The following is a 17,184-nucleotide window of genomic DNA, read 5'->3' as shown; positions in this document are numbered from 1 at the left end:
TTTTGGAACGAGGCAGAATGGCCAGACACCAGAAGAATTTGCTGGGGATAGTAGGAACTGCCGATGCTGGAGAATCCGGAGCTGAATGAACACAGCAGGCCAAGCAGCAGCAGAGCGGGAAAGCTGACGTTTCTTCTGAAGGGTCGAAGTTGGAAACGTTAGCTTTCCTGGTCCTCTGATACGGCTTGGCCTGCTGTGTCATCCAGCTCTACACCTTGTTGTCTACGAATTCACATTCTTTTTTGAATAACCCATGAGATTTAGCAAAGATTTTAAACTGTCCACACAAAGACACCTTAATGCTTAGGTTAGCTTCATTATTTTCAAAATGACATTTTACACCTCAATATCCCCACCTTCTACTGCCCCCAATGTTACCTTAAGGATAGAGTTGTCCTGTCGTGTATTCTTTGTGTCATAGCCCTCCAACAAACAGCAGCGTGCAGTGGAGCCTGAACCAGCAAACTCCGCTAGATTGAGGTCAGCAAATCCAAGCTGGTAATTGGTGTAAAAAAAATTTAAGTTTAAAATAAAACCAAGAAAATTTCTACAAAAATTCTGGCTAGTGGCTGTGAGGAGAAAAGTGCAAAGTCTGATGACATTCATTTCACATATCCTCACATTTATACATTAGCTCATTAAAATGTTCTAAATCTAAAATATCCCATTGGATCTGCATTACATAGCTTTAAAATTTTTCAAAAATAAATAACTCCAGAGAAAGTCACATACATGCTTTCCTTACACTGAAGTGCACACGTGTAAACAAATTTATATAGTTTTTATTATTGGACAGCTAATACGATTTAAAAGAAACAATTGAAATGGAACTTTACAATTGCCTCCCAGGCCTCTGAATAAAAAGGAAACTGCATCACCAAGGAAATCACACTGGACAGATTCATGCATGATTATGCAGCTCCTTCCCAGAAAGTACACTGAAATAATGCTTACGTGGCAGTGGCTACAAACCCATACTGTAAACTAAATTTTCAGGAACCGGTTAAGCATGACAGAAAGAAAGTTGATCTCTAATCACTTCCAGCAGTTAAAACTTGTAAACTAAACAACACAGTTGCACTTTGGTGAAATGTAAAACTGCAGATTTTAAAGCTACAGAGTAAGTTTTTCCAGAAAAACCACCACACTACGCTGCAGGTTCCCTGAACTGAACCATTAAGAGTTTGGAAATATCAAATCTAAGGAAAGACATTCAACTTCCAAAAACTGCAGACAATCAGTTCAAACATGAATGTGAAAGTGGAGATCATGACAAACTTTTTAATTTGAAGTGGGAGAGACATTGCAAGTGTATGATAAACCCACAATTCCAACTGGATACTGTCAGCATACAAATGGAACATGTCAGTTGTCAAGTGTACACTGATTAGTCAGCTCTCTCACACACCAGCAGCTCAATTCTTACACTGTCTACACTGTCACACTTCATGGCTAACATCCAGTCCTCCAGAATGTTGGCACTTACTGAAGTCATAACCACTGCTTCAGGGCAATTTGAATGTGTCCATTCGGGTTTTCAGTCACTGGAAAACTAGAATGGCTCTCAAATTCAGAAATGATAGCCTAAATGATTGTCAAGTGTAAACCATCCTTCCACATCCTTTTCAACCTGTCTGCAAACACTGCTAGTTTGAAGTCAGAAAATGTAAGCTGGTTAGTAGTTTGTGTGTGTGTTAGCGATGGCGGTGGAGAAAACAGAAGCAAAAAATTCAAATTTCAAAAAAGGTTGCCTACTTCATTCCCGGCCCAGTCTTTCTTTGGTATAGCCAGAAAGTCATTTGCAAAGGCTTCTCTTCCTGTTCCAATGTCAATATCTCTGGTGTACCCCAGGGGCCCCATCTCTGACCACCTTCTAGTTCTCATCCACATCTATTCGTGTGGATGCCCACATGTACACTGGCAACACATAGCACCTCCATTGTTGCCAAGTTACTAAACTACTTATCTATGAAGAAACTTCCTCCAGGCAAATATTGGGGTGATTGAAACTGATTTAATATCCCCTCCAGACTCCATTCCCAATTACAGATATCCCCATCTCTGGCAACAATGAGACCATACCAGACTGGTTGTTATCTTAGTGTCATACTTGGCCTCAAGATAAGCTCTTGATCCAAGCTTTATGCAACTACTAAGACAATCTATTTTCACCTCTAACATTGGACTTTGTCTTTTTCAACAGATGAACTGAAACATTCATGCTTGTTACCTCTAGATTTAACTAGTACAATACACAAGGCTGGCTTCTCGTCCTACCCTCCCATAAATATGCGCTCGTCCAAGCTTTGGCATCTATGTCATGCTCAAGTTCTGCCCATCTGTTACCGGTGCTCAGACATCCACAAGGGCAGGAGCCAAGCAATGTTTTCAAAAAGTTTTCATTCTTCTTTTCAATTCCTGCCATAACCCAGTCCCCTTCTCCCTAGCTTTGTAACCTCCTTCAACACTCCAAACTCCAAAATGTTTTTACATGTTAATTCAGGACTCAACCGTTCCCACTTTTAACTACTAATGCCTAAGCCTTCAATTCGCTTGGTTTTTGCTTCTGGAATTCTCTCCCTATACTTCACCATCTCCCTACTTTCTTCAAGGCATTCCTTAAAATTTGCCTGTGATTTGGTCATCTGCATGGATGCCACATGTGGCTTTGTCTAATTTTGTTTGATAACACTCCTGAGGAACATCCTGGTAATGCTTTACTATGATCAAGCACTTTGCAAATGCAGGCTATTTTTGGCAAGATAAATAGTTTGAGACACTCAGACACAACTACTCCATCAGCACAATTTGCCCTGCTGCATATTCCTGCCACAGCTTTATCTGTATCTAAATGAAAGATTTATTTTACTGTTCGCACGTATAAAAAAGTGTGAAATGTGATTATGGTGCCTATGGAACTGTTCCAACAACTAACGAAAGCCCAAAAGAAAAAGCAGTACTGCATTAAATTCAACCAGCTGGATTTGAATAGCACACATGAATAAATACTGAAGAGAGACCAAAATATTTTAATATGTGTTTTCATAAGGTGTTTTGAAAAACCCTGAATAACATGTCAAAAGAAAGGTCACTGATGAAAGTGGCCTCCCACAGCCAATGCAGTGACTGGTTCTGCTTGGCTGATGTCTCGCACTAAAGTAAATCAGCTAGATTTTCCAGTAGGAAAGAACAGTTGTGCATTCACAAAGTTCAGACCTTGGTTTTGTATGCAGTCAGGCCGTGTCAATCTTTTAAAGATGGAAATTACTTTTTAACATATCCATAAACACTTATTAAATTGACCTGCACAGTGCTGAACAACACAGGCAACTATGTGGGTCAAAGCAAGTCATTTAGACTAAATTTTTTGTTTTTAAAAATCCAGTTGCCAATCATCTGTTCATTCTTCACTCCCTCACCCCCACAAACTGAAGTCACATTATGGATATTTGCAGCAAGGAGGGCCGAAGGGCCTGTACTGCACTGTAATGTTCTATGCTCTATAGTGGAAGAGAATGCCACCAGGTATACAGCTCACTGCGGCTCTTCCTCCTACTAATCTGTTATTCCAGACATAGAAAATATATAAAGCTTGCAAAAAGAATTGTTTCAAACACCTTTTCCCCCACACATGTAGTCCGGATTATTAGAAATTTACTAAGCCCCTTCCCACTGCTACCCTACTGCCCAGTGTGAAGGGTACTACAGTAAAACTCTAGTTATGGGAATATTAACTGCAGAGGTTTGGAAACTGATGATCTTTTCTTTATAAAAGAAATGTTTACAAACACACTATTCAGAGGCCTTAATGTTCAAAAGTCACCAAAAATAAAATTTCTCTATATAAACAGGTTCCTCAGTAGCTATTTGACCAGTAATACAGCAAGTCAAAGAGATTTGCCATTCTAGCTCTTTAGTGCTGCGGTACACAACAAGCTTCTACTTGGCCTGCACTGCCATATTATCCTAAATAATAGACACTTTGAAAAAAATCCACAGAGGAGATTCTGTTCTCATTACTATTAAAAGACTCCCCATCTGTAAAATGTCCTAAGGCAAGGCATGCCAGTTAATGGGTTATCCCAGATATACTAGCAGGTGTTTGCCACCAAAGAAGTTTAATTGCATACTCTTAACATTGCTGATTAAATTGACAAATTTAGACTATGCAACAATGTTTAGTAGGAGGTCACTTCAGAATGAAACAAGAGACTCATTGTTCTAGTCTCTTCTGAGCCTATGTAGGAGAGCTGTAAATACAGTTTTAGAAAAAAAATCAAACTTCCTGTAACCCACAATGTAAAGGATAATTTAAGCTTTTTCTCAAACAAGTACAAGATGTTAGCATTTTTCTTGCCATTTACAAGAATTGATTTATCAACTGCATAACAGACTACATCAAATTTTCACTCCTTGTAACAGATTCCCTTCTCCTAATTAGGGCTGGGCAGAAACAAAAAAAAGTATCACATGCATAAGAATGACATGAGTATCAGGTCTGCACGCCTCAGTTTGCTCAATACTTCAGTCAATGTCCAGATTCGAAACAGTTTCTCATCTGTCCTCCAAGTCGAGTGGGTTCTTGACATTTAAAGTGGAAGCCACATTATCCACAGGCTGCACAATTATTTCAATTTTAACCGAGACGGGTGGCAGCCTCTATAGTCATTTTAAAGAAACATGCACAATCCAGTTGGAAAAGATTCAACAAATGAAACTTGAAACAGTTCAGAAAAGACTTACAAATATGTTGCCGGGGTTGGAGGGTTTGAGCTACAGAGAGAGGCTGAATAGGCTGGGGTTATTTTCCCTGGAACGTCAGAGGCCGAGGGGTGACATTATAGAAGTTTATAAAATCACGACCGGCCAGGGATAGGGTGAATAGCCGAGTGTTTTCCCCCCAGGGTCGGGAGTGCAGAACTAAACAGTACAGGTTTTAGGAGAGGGGAGAAAGATTTAAAAGGGATCCAACGGGCAACATTTTCCACACACAGGGTGGTGTATGTATGGAAGCTGCCAGAGGCAGTGGTGGTGAATGGTACAACATTTAAAAAGGCACTTAAAATAGGTATATGAATAGGAAAGGTTTAGAGGGATATGGGCCAAATGCTGACAAATAGGACTAGATTAATTTAGGATACCTGTTCAGCATGAATGAGTTGTTCTGAAGAGTCTGGTTCCGTGCTTTATATCTATGACTCTAACTGTTCAAAGCTGGCACACAAATACTGGAGAAAACCTTACAAATTGTGTCAGATTATTTTGAGAATTGAATGCAAAAATATGCCAAGAACATGAACTGGACAAGGTAGGCTTTATTCGTTCACAATGGAGATGTCAAATGATCTCATTCCCAAGGTGGGTTGCAAAGACATTGTAAATGCTTCCAACTGTGCTTGCTATTAGCTAACTAGGAAGTATTGGGGGACAAGTCTTAGCTGATAAATACGTTATCTTGGACGGCAAGGAAAGGATCAAGTCAGTTGGGAATGGAGGGGCAAGTAGAACGGAGAGGTGTTAAAATGATTTTAGGCTGATGGAAACAGATTAGATTTTCTGCTGCTTAATACATTCAATGTAATAAAATTCAGAATTAATCTGAATTAACGTAAACTGGTAAAACAGAACAATGCTACATTTCTCCAAAATAATCCTTTTTGATACCCGAGTGAGACACCTATAAAACTAAACTTTTGATCAGGTGTAAGCTGTACTCGAGATGTTACTTAAGCACTGTTCCAAGGTCTGGCTCTTTATCTGAATCCTTAGGTGCTCATTGAAATAAAATGTTCACAAATTGCTCACTTTACCATAAATTTTTATATGCAAGAGTTGTCTCAATCCAACTTTTAAGCCAAGACATCAAATACAACACATTTCTCATTGCCAGAGTCTTGGGAGAAGCAAAAACACACTGAATCAATGAGCAGTTGAAGTAGTCAGTGTTTCAGACTAGTTGACCCTGCAAGTTAGACGGGAAGAGGAACAGCACCTAACAGGATTTCGTGTTTCTCTTTGTTAAAAACAGCTATTTAAAACAGACTAAGGGAATGCAACACGTGAGAAGAGGAAAAAACAAGGAAGTCCATGAAATCTTACGTTAATGAAGATGCAGTCAGACTGCAAAGAACCTGAAACTATAGAACCTCTTAAAATACCAGAGAAATGGTGAGAAAAATGCTTGCTCAGCTTGGAAACAATAACATGTACAAAAACCTCCTCTCCTTCAGCTGCAGCACAAAACACAATTAACACAGCCTGTGTTATTCCACTGACCAGTTAACACATTACTCAGTCTAATCATTACTTTTCAAATATTGAGAAACATACCAGGCCTTGGAAACAATTTGTCTATGGGTGAGTATTCACCACATGAACAGCACAACCCTTAAAAATAGTCTAATTACAAATTTGGTGCAATTCCAATAACCATTTGGAGGTCATACTGAAAGTAAAATGCGTACTCACATTGACTGCTATCTTGCAGCTTCACCATAGCAACTGCAACTGCTGACAAACAGTTGACTTTTGGAAAAATTGTGTCACTGTTGAAAACTGCATTGATCAGGGAACATGCAATTTTTCCTTTCAGGGACAATGGATAATGTTCAATAGTCACTGGAAAGTGTATTATTAGGTCACTAATATAGCCCTTTACAAAAAAAGGCATGCAGATATATCATAGTAATAGTAGGAACTGCCAACGCTGGAGAATCTGAGATAACACTGAAGCTGGATGAACTGAAATCTCATGCTTTGCTGCAGGTTCTGCTAAGGAGCTAAGGGCTGTGAGCTCCAATTCCTGGGACATGTGCAATTTTCCCAATACACTGCGTTTCTTAAATCACATGCTTACGTCATTATAGTAAGGAGGCAGACACATTTATTATAGATGGTCATCATATTTCTGAATAAATCTCTCAGCACTTCACATATTACTACTGAATGTATGGGTACAAATATCTTTGTAGTTACAGCATATAAACAGTTCGGGACAAGTTACCCAAGTTATCCCTTTTTTGAAGCAGTGTTGGTTAAGGAACACTGGCCAGCATAACCAGAGAACTCCCAGCTATTTTCTGGCATATTTCATACCCACCAGAAACAATGAAAATGCAGGGAAAACTAGTTTTTAACATAACCCAATGGACAGCAAGTCCAGGTGTTTACTTATTGCTGCATTGTAACATCATGTGAGATTATCCACTCGAGAGGTCCTAAAGCCACTAACATCCAGCAGAAGCAAGGATTTTGCCACCTGAATCAAGGGTTCTGCTCCAGTTTGGGTACAGTTAAATTCTCCGGTCAAGAAACATTTGGGCTGAAATTATGGGTTATTCTTTCATTATTTATTCTTCCACAGAATGTGGGTACCACTGGCAAGACTGACATTAGTTGCCCATCCGTAACAGCCCTTGAACTAAGGGGTTTACTTCGCCATTTCAGACAGCTGTTGAGAGACAAGTGTATTGATGTTGAATTGGATCTGGATCTGGAGTCAAATGTAGGCCAGACCGGGTTAAAGAATAGCAGGCTGTGTATCTTTTTAAAAAAAAGGGACATGAGTGAATCAGATGGGTTTTGCAATGTTCATGGTTGTACAGTCATCATCACTGCCAACTAGTCCACCAGTTACTGTGGTGGGATTTGAACCCACGTTCCTGCTGCATTAACCCGGGCCTCTCGATAACTAGACCAGCATTACCACTATGCTGCCATCTCCCTCAAAATGGGTGGAAGTTGGCGGGCCGGATCAATTCCCTCTGTAATGGGACTTCTCAGCAAATGCCTCATCTAACTCAATAACAACCACCTGTGAACCCCATAACTCATTCCCTCAGTCTATAGCTCACATGTCAATGTCTGTATAAAGATATGTGATCCTACCTTAGAAAACGTCTTTCCACCTTTCAGTTCCTGCAATAAAACAGGAAGAAACAAATAAAGTTACAAAAACTCTGCTCTTAGCATTCCGAGACACCCAGAAGGGTCAATAAAATTTACTATTTGCTCTGCCAGGTACTTTAAGGACCTGCAAGAGCACCCTCCTTGTTGAGATTTAGCTGCAGGTGTAATACTTCAAACAGGAAAATATATGTTTGCAAAATATTTCAATGTTACTAGATGAAAAGTTTTGACTGGAAAAAGGATGGTGGAACTACTAAACATTAACTGATTTTTTCATCAAAATAAGATGTATAAATGATGAATAGAAGGGTAATTTTGAACACCAAATGTTTAAAAGGAATACAAAAATATGGTCAAAAACTTGAAAGTCATGAAAATCTTGAAGTCATATGTAATACTTGCCTATGACCACAATGTTCCAATAAGTGGAATATGATGCACAGGTCTTTTTACTTACAAAACTAAATACTGTAATATCCTTTTCTTCACTTTATTTTTACTGCAAAATTCACCACAAACTGCAAATAGGGAAATAAATTAGGGGAGATGGAGAGAAGCAATAATTGTGTATTGAGAAAACAGCTAACAAAAATAATAGGTTGGATCAGCCATTTAAAACACAAGCCTTTAGGATGTCAGGGACCATCAATCCATTTCAGACACTTAAAACACCAACACTTTTGAGCTCAGTTCTGAAGTAGGGTCACTGAACTTGAAATTTCAACTCTGCTTTCTCTCCATAGATGCTGGAAGACTTGCCGAGTTTCTCCGGCAATTCCTGCTTTTAATTACTTTTCTGAGAGGACTATCTGGGCCATTTGTAAACCCAGCCATTCACTTCACATACAGTTGCCCAGAGATACTACTCTGGCTTGTCTGCAGGAATTTCTATTGATCCTGTATTTAAAGTGCTATGCCCTCTCAGGGTAAATGTGGAATCTGAGCAGGCACGCTCCAGGAGATTCTTCAACCAGATTAAAGAATCCTCACTGATAGGTTACAAATTAGAAAAGGTGAAGAATAGGAAACAATTGCATTGCAAGACAAATTTAAGGTTGGGATATCCAGACAGGATGAGATGAAAAAAGGAAATAAAAATTACTTTCATTTTAAATATCAAAATCAAGATCTCCAGCAATAAATGGAGGGAATGAGACTCCACACTTGCAATTTTTCCTCTTCTGCACTAGCCCAAACCCCTCCCACCCCAGGCCAAAGAGACTGAACAGTGGCACTCATTGTTCAATCAAATCAAAAAGTACTTAAAATGCCTTTACCATAGTTTTAACCTATTAAAGTAAAATTTGGACCACGATGAAGTCAAGTTCTTCGTGATTACAATGCACAAGACACAACTGCCCATATTTTAAGATCCTCTAATATACAGGATGCCCAAAGTTCTCTTATGACGTTTGGGAATAAAAGTTACATCTGGATTGATTAAACATCCAAGAAGAAAATGAATCCATTCAGGTAAAGAAAACTATTCCTACAAAGCATCTCCTTCACGTGAAATCACTAGTGTTGAACACTGCGCAATATACGGTGGTTATGTCATTTCACAAAATACACACTAAACTCAATAAAACAAACAAAGTCTCTTACGTGTGTTTTGCATTGTGGGATAAGATAGAAGTCTTTAGCTCCGAGATACTCACCTTACGTACAGATACTCTGCAGATGCAAGGATCCAGAACACCAGTTGCTGGATTTGCACTCATCTTGCAAATGAAACTGAATTTCTTTTTCCAACGAACACAATTCTCTTGAACTTCCTCCCTATAACCAAACAAAAAGAATGACAAGTTTGCACCTTAGTTCTTGCATCACATTTTCAAGAAATATGGTTTGAAGATCAAGCAAACTGGAATTTTCCCCCCCTCTATTCATTAAGTCAATTTTTTAAAAATTGGCAGGCTTTGTTCCACAAATACCACTGAATACATCCTCCAGCCAAGGCTTTCAGTGTCTGAGGCCTGTTCTGATCAAAGCCCTCTCACCACTCGTCAGTCTACTGGAAGGCTCTCCAATTGCTTTTGAAAGCTCATAGCCACACTTTGAAAAGGCATAAAATGGAGGTTAAGACTGGGAATACACCTTCAAGGGAGGAAGTGAGAGGCTCATCTTCATTTATAATCTAAAGTACAGATGGCAAGACTAGTTCAGGCATGAACTTTAGGGGTTCTGTTTGACATTTCACATTCATAAAAAGGGAAGTACATCATTTTGAAAACTGAACACAACGATCTGTCAAATACCTCACGCTGTGTAAGTGAATGATTTTCTTCAGGCGAACCAAAGTAATTTGTTCTATTTAGGACATTTAACGCAGCAAATTATCTTAATTATAGGAGTGTTTATATAAAGCCAATCCGGGGGGGGGGGGGGGGGGGGATTTTTTAGAATGGATGGCCAAAAGCATGTTCACATCACAATACTTGTTCAAATCTACTAAAGGAGGAGAGATTGCAAGCCAGAGAAGATTACTTGGGGAAATCACAATTAAAGCCTGGGCAAGTGAAAAGTCATCAATAGTGGAGCAATATGAATTGGGGCTGTGTAAGTGGCCAGAATTTGAGGGATATAGCAAGTTGCAAGGCTTACAAGGTTTCAGAACAGGTCAATGAACTGTTAAGCCAAGGTGAATATCAATGCTGCAGTTAGGAGCATCAGGTCATTTTATAAGCAGCAACAACATAATTTTGTCAATAAAATTTGAAGATTATTAGAATGAGTTTTGATTACACAGGATACATGGCACAGAAAACACCATTTGAGTAACAGGTTCCACATGCTCTCCATTCTTTGGAAAATAAATTTCAAATTCCCTAACGGATTTCTTGAGAAAACATTGAGCTAGATGGAAAATTGTGGACAGATTCTGGGTTGATAAACTAAAAGTGTCAATCTGAATCCTGTGGTGTAAACTTAATTTGACTTTATCCTGGTCATGGGAAGGAACATGCTCTCTCCATGCTTAATATGGCTCCTTAACTCTAAATATAACGCCTCTTGTTAAATAAAGAGTATTGAAGATATTCTATTTCATATCCTGGATTAGGGCATTTGAAATAATTCTCCACACTGGTTGTAAACAATATAAAAAAAATCCAATTTTTCAAACAAAAAATCAGAAAATTAGAAAACAAGATCTCATACTCTGTCTACATAGGGTCATTGTCTACTTACACTTACTTAGCAAAAACTGGCTTATGCCTACCATGTTTAACTTAAAAAAGGTACAATTAATTTTAGTTCCATTACTGTGGCTCAGAATGAGTGAAGAAACAACTTGATGCTCAGAACTTCAGTTAAACGCTCCCAGATGAGACTAACTGCAAAGAAGTTTCACATTAAATAATTGAGAACTTGGGCTTTGAAGGGTGTGTGGAAATATACATTTCAAGTCTTGTGGATAATCCTTGAGTAATTTCTTTAAAGTTCACATTGGAGAATCTTTTAAGAACAGCTTTCTAGCAACATTATCTGATGATAGTTATTTGCTTTGTCTATAGGTGAGACATTTAAAAAAAAATGCGTGGCTGGCTTGGAGAGATTCTGGTTTCATCCAGTTCCTTTGGAAAAAAGCCTGCTAGTAACCAGATGAATTGAAGGAAAGCTTGCAATGAACAAGCTTGCCATCTGGTCTCTTCCATTTCTGAAAAGAAAACCTCCACAACAATGCAGGGTAAAAGATAACAAAAAGTAGTGTGGAGCTGGAGGAACACAGCAGGCCAGGCAGTATCAGAGGAGCAGGAAAGCTGACATTTTGGGTCAGGACCCTTCTTCAGAAAAGATGGTATTTCTGACTCCAGCAATGGCAGTTTTTGCTATCTCAGTGCAAGGTAAAACCGGCTGAGGTTTAAAAAATAAAAGGTGTACTCCCTTAGTAATTTGTATCTGCAACATTATACAGACAACTGTTCATGTTTATGGACTCGACCGTGCTTGTTAGAACAGATATCAGAACTTTGAGTGCTTTACCCATTTGCCTTCAAGAACACCCAATGGCCAGAGTGGTGGTCTTTTCAGAAAGCCAATCTCTGCAAAGAAACCAGTTTTTATTCTGTAATGGAGTATGCACACATTTGGGGAATAAGCATTTATATTTCTACATTACTGTCCAGTTATTTAGCCAATTATTGCATCTTTATTTAATAATTTTGTTTGATAATAATCCCGTAGCTTTAAGGAATCTGGTTGATAGACCTTTTACCTAATACAGAAAGTATTTAATTGGTCATCTTGGATGCTGTAAAAATATTTTCGTGCTACAATTCATGCAGTAGTGGGACTAGAATGACAGTGCACGCCTCCAGCCTTGATCATGATACTTTTTCAATTTCATATGAAAAGCAGACATCTTGCATTGGAGATTGCAGGCATCTGCTTGTAAATCTAGTTTAATCACTTCGTTATTTTATCACAAGTTCAGATTTTGTGTATTCTAGCCACATGTAGAATTTAAATAGCAAGTTGTTTGTGTAGTGAATTATGCTGTTAATAGACAGAGAAGCTTGTCCAAACAAAAATCAAAAGGTCAGGTCAATCTTAAAGAGTTTGGCAAACAGAAGACAGAAGCAACAGCAATAGCACAGGTTTTACTACAGCCAGTCATAGCAGTGGGCAGCAACGACTAAGGCTATTAAGGGCAAGAATAACAAAAGATGTTCCAATCTTTGGAATCTTCCCATACAACAACTTACAGAAAAGTATTAGAACGAAAGGAGCTAGTCCTAAACCATCAAGCAATGCAGCAGTCACAAAGAAAAACAGGACAAGGGTGGTCCTTCATTCAAAACACTCGACTTCTGAATTTATTCAAGATGAATAGTTTGATCAGACTAAAAACTATGAAACTGAAGCAGTGCAAGAGCAATGTGTTATACTTCAGTTGGCAAGGCACTAAGTTAACATGAATGCAAAAACATGAAACATCCTGCTTCACAGCATCAACACCTTTCTTAAAGAGCATAAAATTCACCTTCTGTTCCAAAAGGATTAAAAACATCCTGGCGCAATGACTCACGGGCAACAAACTTAACACAGCCTAACAATCATGTACATTCTGTGTTGCAAGATTTTGGGAGGTATTCACAGAACACAGTATTCACAGTTAACGCATTTGGATAAAAAGAGGAGTTTAAGTTTCTTACTGGTGGGAACATGATGCAGTTCTGGTGATATGCAGAACAGAGACCCAAGGACTGAAGTAAATTCAATCTCAAACTTCATCAGAATAAAATCAGTTGAGTTGTGGGTGAAGGGGGACAAAAAGGTTGTGGGGTGACCCTGGCTCCTTCAAATATCAAAACTATAAACAAAAATCTGCACTTTTTCATATAACCATAAAGTAGGTGCAATAATATTAAATTTACAGAGTTTTAGGAGTAGAGATAAATAATTTTCAGCCCTTTAACAGAATTACACAGTGGAAGTGGTATAAAACAATTTTATAGCCAGTGACTCCTAACAGAAAGCTTGCAATTTTGGGCAAAAATAAGCTCAACACAAACTACAAACAAATAAATAATTGAGTTTGCACCAAAACATGTCCTCTGACTACACTGCAGATGACTCAAGCAGCGCAGTCTTAAAACTGTAGTAGTGATCTGCTTCATGCTGAGACTGCAGCTGTACAGAAATGTAGCTCCAACTGTCTGCAAAAACATTGCATTTGGTAAAGAAAACAATGGGTTTTTTAAATTAACATGTCTGCAGTGCTTCCCTGCAGCCTTGTGAATAGCTCTGGATGCTGAAATCCGATGGAGGTTACACGTAACGTGAGCTTCTTTGTGAAGGGGTATGAGATCCCTCCTCCACCCGCCACTCTTATCCAAAGGCCCCCACCTCAACCTGTCCACATTGTACCTAAACCCACCCACTCCTGTTCACATAGCACAGCCACAAAGGAATCAAGACGTGCTTGGCTCTGCTCAGCACATGCAGAGTCAACACTTGTAACACACGCCCTTTACATCTGTACAGGTTTACACTTGGAGATAAATCAGTGCCTCTCAAATCTTGTCACCCCATTGTGAGGGTGGAAAATTGTCACAAGCCCCTCATTGTGAACTGAAAGGGGAGGTGGGGGGGGAGGAGACCTGAGTGAGTCAGGGGGCTTGAGGTGGAACTGCACAGCTATTATTGTTCCTTGAGCTCAGTAAGCAGAAATTCTCAGCCTGTGGGAAAGAGGGATAGATTCACACTGTCAGAGCAAACCTTCATGTTGACTGCATTAAATTTTAAACTATTCCAGAGTTACTTTTACATATCAATATGTAAAATTAATTTTTTAAAAATTTAACCTCTTTCAAAAATCACCCTTTGAGATATTAAATACCTGGGGAAGTTGGGACTTAACCCAGAACCGGGAGGCCTGGGTTCAGGGACACTTATGGTTATAATCAAATCCATTTGGTTTTGAACACAAACCTCAAATGAGGCTTTCATCAGCATCAGGTGCTGCGAAACGACAGAACCAGCATCCTTAATTTTCTGAAGACATGTTGAAAACTGAGGTACGGTCAAAAATTACAGTAGTGAAGCAATATTTAATAGTGCAAGGGGTGGAAATGAAGACTCCCATGATCAACTACGTAATGGTCACTAACCGTGAACAGCTTTCGATTCCGGATTTATTAACAGAAGATCATGGTAGAATCAGGATTATAACAACTATAAGTAATAGGAACAGGCTGCTCAGCCTCTCAAGCCTGCTCTGCTATTCAATAGAGCCATGACTAATCCAGCACTCCTCTCATTCATTTTCCTTCCCTTTCCCATTACTCTTGAATCCACTACAATGTCTCTACAGCATTTGCTTGGGCTTCTGGATTAACAGAATAGTGTCATTATCACTGCACCATCATTGCACCCCTTTAACTGTCCTGACACCACAAACTGCACGAATATCCTGACAAAAGCAAAATGAATTTTTCCTTCATATCCCCAGGTCTGTCAAAGGCCAGGAACCAACATTTCCCCTTGCGCAATCAGAAACGTGTAGAGTCTTTGGTCAAGGACACACCTACGGTACACAGATGCATCAGAGCAAGGGCACAGAAATATTAGAGAAATGTTACAAAAAATATCCTCTTCCACCACACCTCAAAAACATAAGCCATGCTAAAAACCCATGAGAATGAAAACATTAACTGCACTTCCGAAAAACCTCTGTTTGGGGGGGGGGGGGGGGGGGTACCAAAAAGCTACACTGACTCATTCTGGAAAGAGACGAACTTGAAGTCTTATGTCAATCTTACAGCTGTGGATACTTCCTGACAACTTCCTTTGCTTTGCTATATTACAAGTTATTGTGTCTCCATTTACAATAGAAACTGCCTATGTAAATTTGTGACATTGGCAGGTTAATTACAATGTATCTATAATTACACCCTAACACTCCTAACCTGCTAAATTTGCAAGGGTAATTTCCATTGCAGATGTGTACACAGGCATTTAGAATTGGAATAGCAAGACAAAAATGCATCTTTTAAAACAAAAACCAAAATTAACTCTTTATAACTTGGTCACAGTATTCCAAAACCTCCATCCCACTGCATCCAAAAGAATACAAAGTGTGGAGCTGGATGAACACAGAAGGCCAAGCAGCATCTCAGGAGCACAAAAGCTGACGTTTCCGGCTTGCTGTGTTCATCCAGCTCCACACTTTGTTATCTCGGATTCTCCAGCATCCACAGTTCCCATTATCGCATCTAAAAGAATGTCTGGTTGTCATCTCATGTGAGACAACATTAAAGATAATTGAGTATAAGCACAGCTCCTTTTCTCTTTGGGAAAGCATCAAAGATAGAAAGTGTTATCATTTCCAGCCTCATACTCAAGTCTTGCACAAGACTCATTATTTAACAAAATACAGCCTTAGAATTTAAAATATTTTCCAGAGTGCTCACACTAAGTTCTCTTCTTTTTCAAAGTTTCAATTTTAAAAATACAATAAACACTAGTCAGCTTTATAGCTCGTTATTTACAGATATTTTATACAAACACCTTGAGACAACAAACAATCCATTGCTTACAAGTTGCAAGGAATGCCATCTAGAGAGAGACAGGGCCAGTCCCAGCCAAACATTTCTGAAGATTTGCATTGAGGAGCTGTTCTCTTCCAAGACAAGCTTAACATATAGCTCCTGTACTCTGGAATCAATGTAGTATCAACATTTTATTGGATGTTTCCTGCAAGAATTCAAAACTAAACTTGTAGTGTAAGATATATTGTGATAATTCTGAAACACTAAATACACCTCCCATTCAAACTTATTTGGCAAAAGCATTAATACCAATTGAACACGTTGCTCCCAAATAGTAAAAGTTTGTTTTATTCAAGGTTTTGAGCCTTTGAGCTGTGCAGCATTTTTATACAGGTTGAAAAGCAGGAATGGAAAGCAGCCAAAAATGTAATCAGTAGACAGACATGCTGATGACTTTGCACATTACAAAAAAGGTCAAACTTTTAAAATTTTCTGCAGAAGCAATATAGGTTGTGCTATTTTTTAAAAAAGGCCGTGATCACCTTGCAAGTTGTTAAAACAAATGAACCCAACGGTGTTCTCAATGTCAGCCAGGGCAACTGCATCACCACTTTTACAACTCAAAGGTTTCTCATCTCTAGACTGCCCTGAGCTAGCTAGTCTTCTTTGGCTGACAGCATAGGGGTGAACAAAAAAAACAAGCTGTCCTTTGGATACAGAGACAGAAAACAAGATTCATTTCAGTTGCAATTTTTAACTGGGAAATAACCCAAAAGAACATGAACCGAGACCAGGCGCAAATTCACGGTGGTAACAGATCCCTTAACCAGCTCATCCGTGAATTAGGGCAAGGCTCAAATACCACCACAATCCAAGAGAAAACCACCATGTAAAAATGAGTGGCCAAATCAGAGAAAAAGATTAAAGATGCAGTCCTGAACAAATTCCAATGCTAAATTTAAAGTTAATTTTTATATTATACTGCTCTTTGTCAGCTATGGTATCAGTGTGGTCCGAGTGAAAAGTAGGAAACAAGACGAGACAGACTAAAACTGGTGGCCTTACTACCAATGGTGAACATAGAAAGAACCCACGAGTTTGTCTGAAGAGCTTTTCCTTCCCTATCCCACCTCCTCAATTAGGTCATACACAATAAAACACTGCATTCAGTGATTCAGAACAATTTTATGCTATCATGTGGCTCTGGTGTACAAAGAAGACTTAATCTCCAACCACCCATTCCAAGCACTGGATGTTCTAAATCCAATTACAGACCAAAATC

General features: G+C 38.9%; 1 protein-coding gene across 1 annotated transcript in view; it reads right to left on the bottom strand.

Moving 5' to 3' along the window:
• The window catches only part of LOC125465416 (early estrogen-induced gene 1 protein-like), a 100,789-nt gene that overhangs the window by 23,559 nt on the left and 60,046 nt on the right, over positions 1–17,184 (bottom strand). Inside the window, 3 exon segments of the mRNA XM_059638392.1 lie at positions 379–495; positions 7,888–7,917; positions 9,567–9,687. Coding sequence (XP_059494375.1) covers positions 379–495; positions 7,888–7,917; positions 9,567–9,687 — 268 coding nt within the window.

Source organism: Stegostoma tigrinum, chromosome 29 (genome assembly GCF_030684315.1).
Source record: "Stegostoma tigrinum isolate sSteTig4 chromosome 29, sSteTig4.hap1, whole genome shotgun sequence".
In the NCBI taxonomy this organism is placed as follows: domain Eukaryota; kingdom Metazoa; phylum Chordata; class Chondrichthyes; order Orectolobiformes; family Stegostomatidae; genus Stegostoma; species Stegostoma tigrinum.
This window is presented reverse-complemented; position numbering and strand designations above follow the sequence as displayed.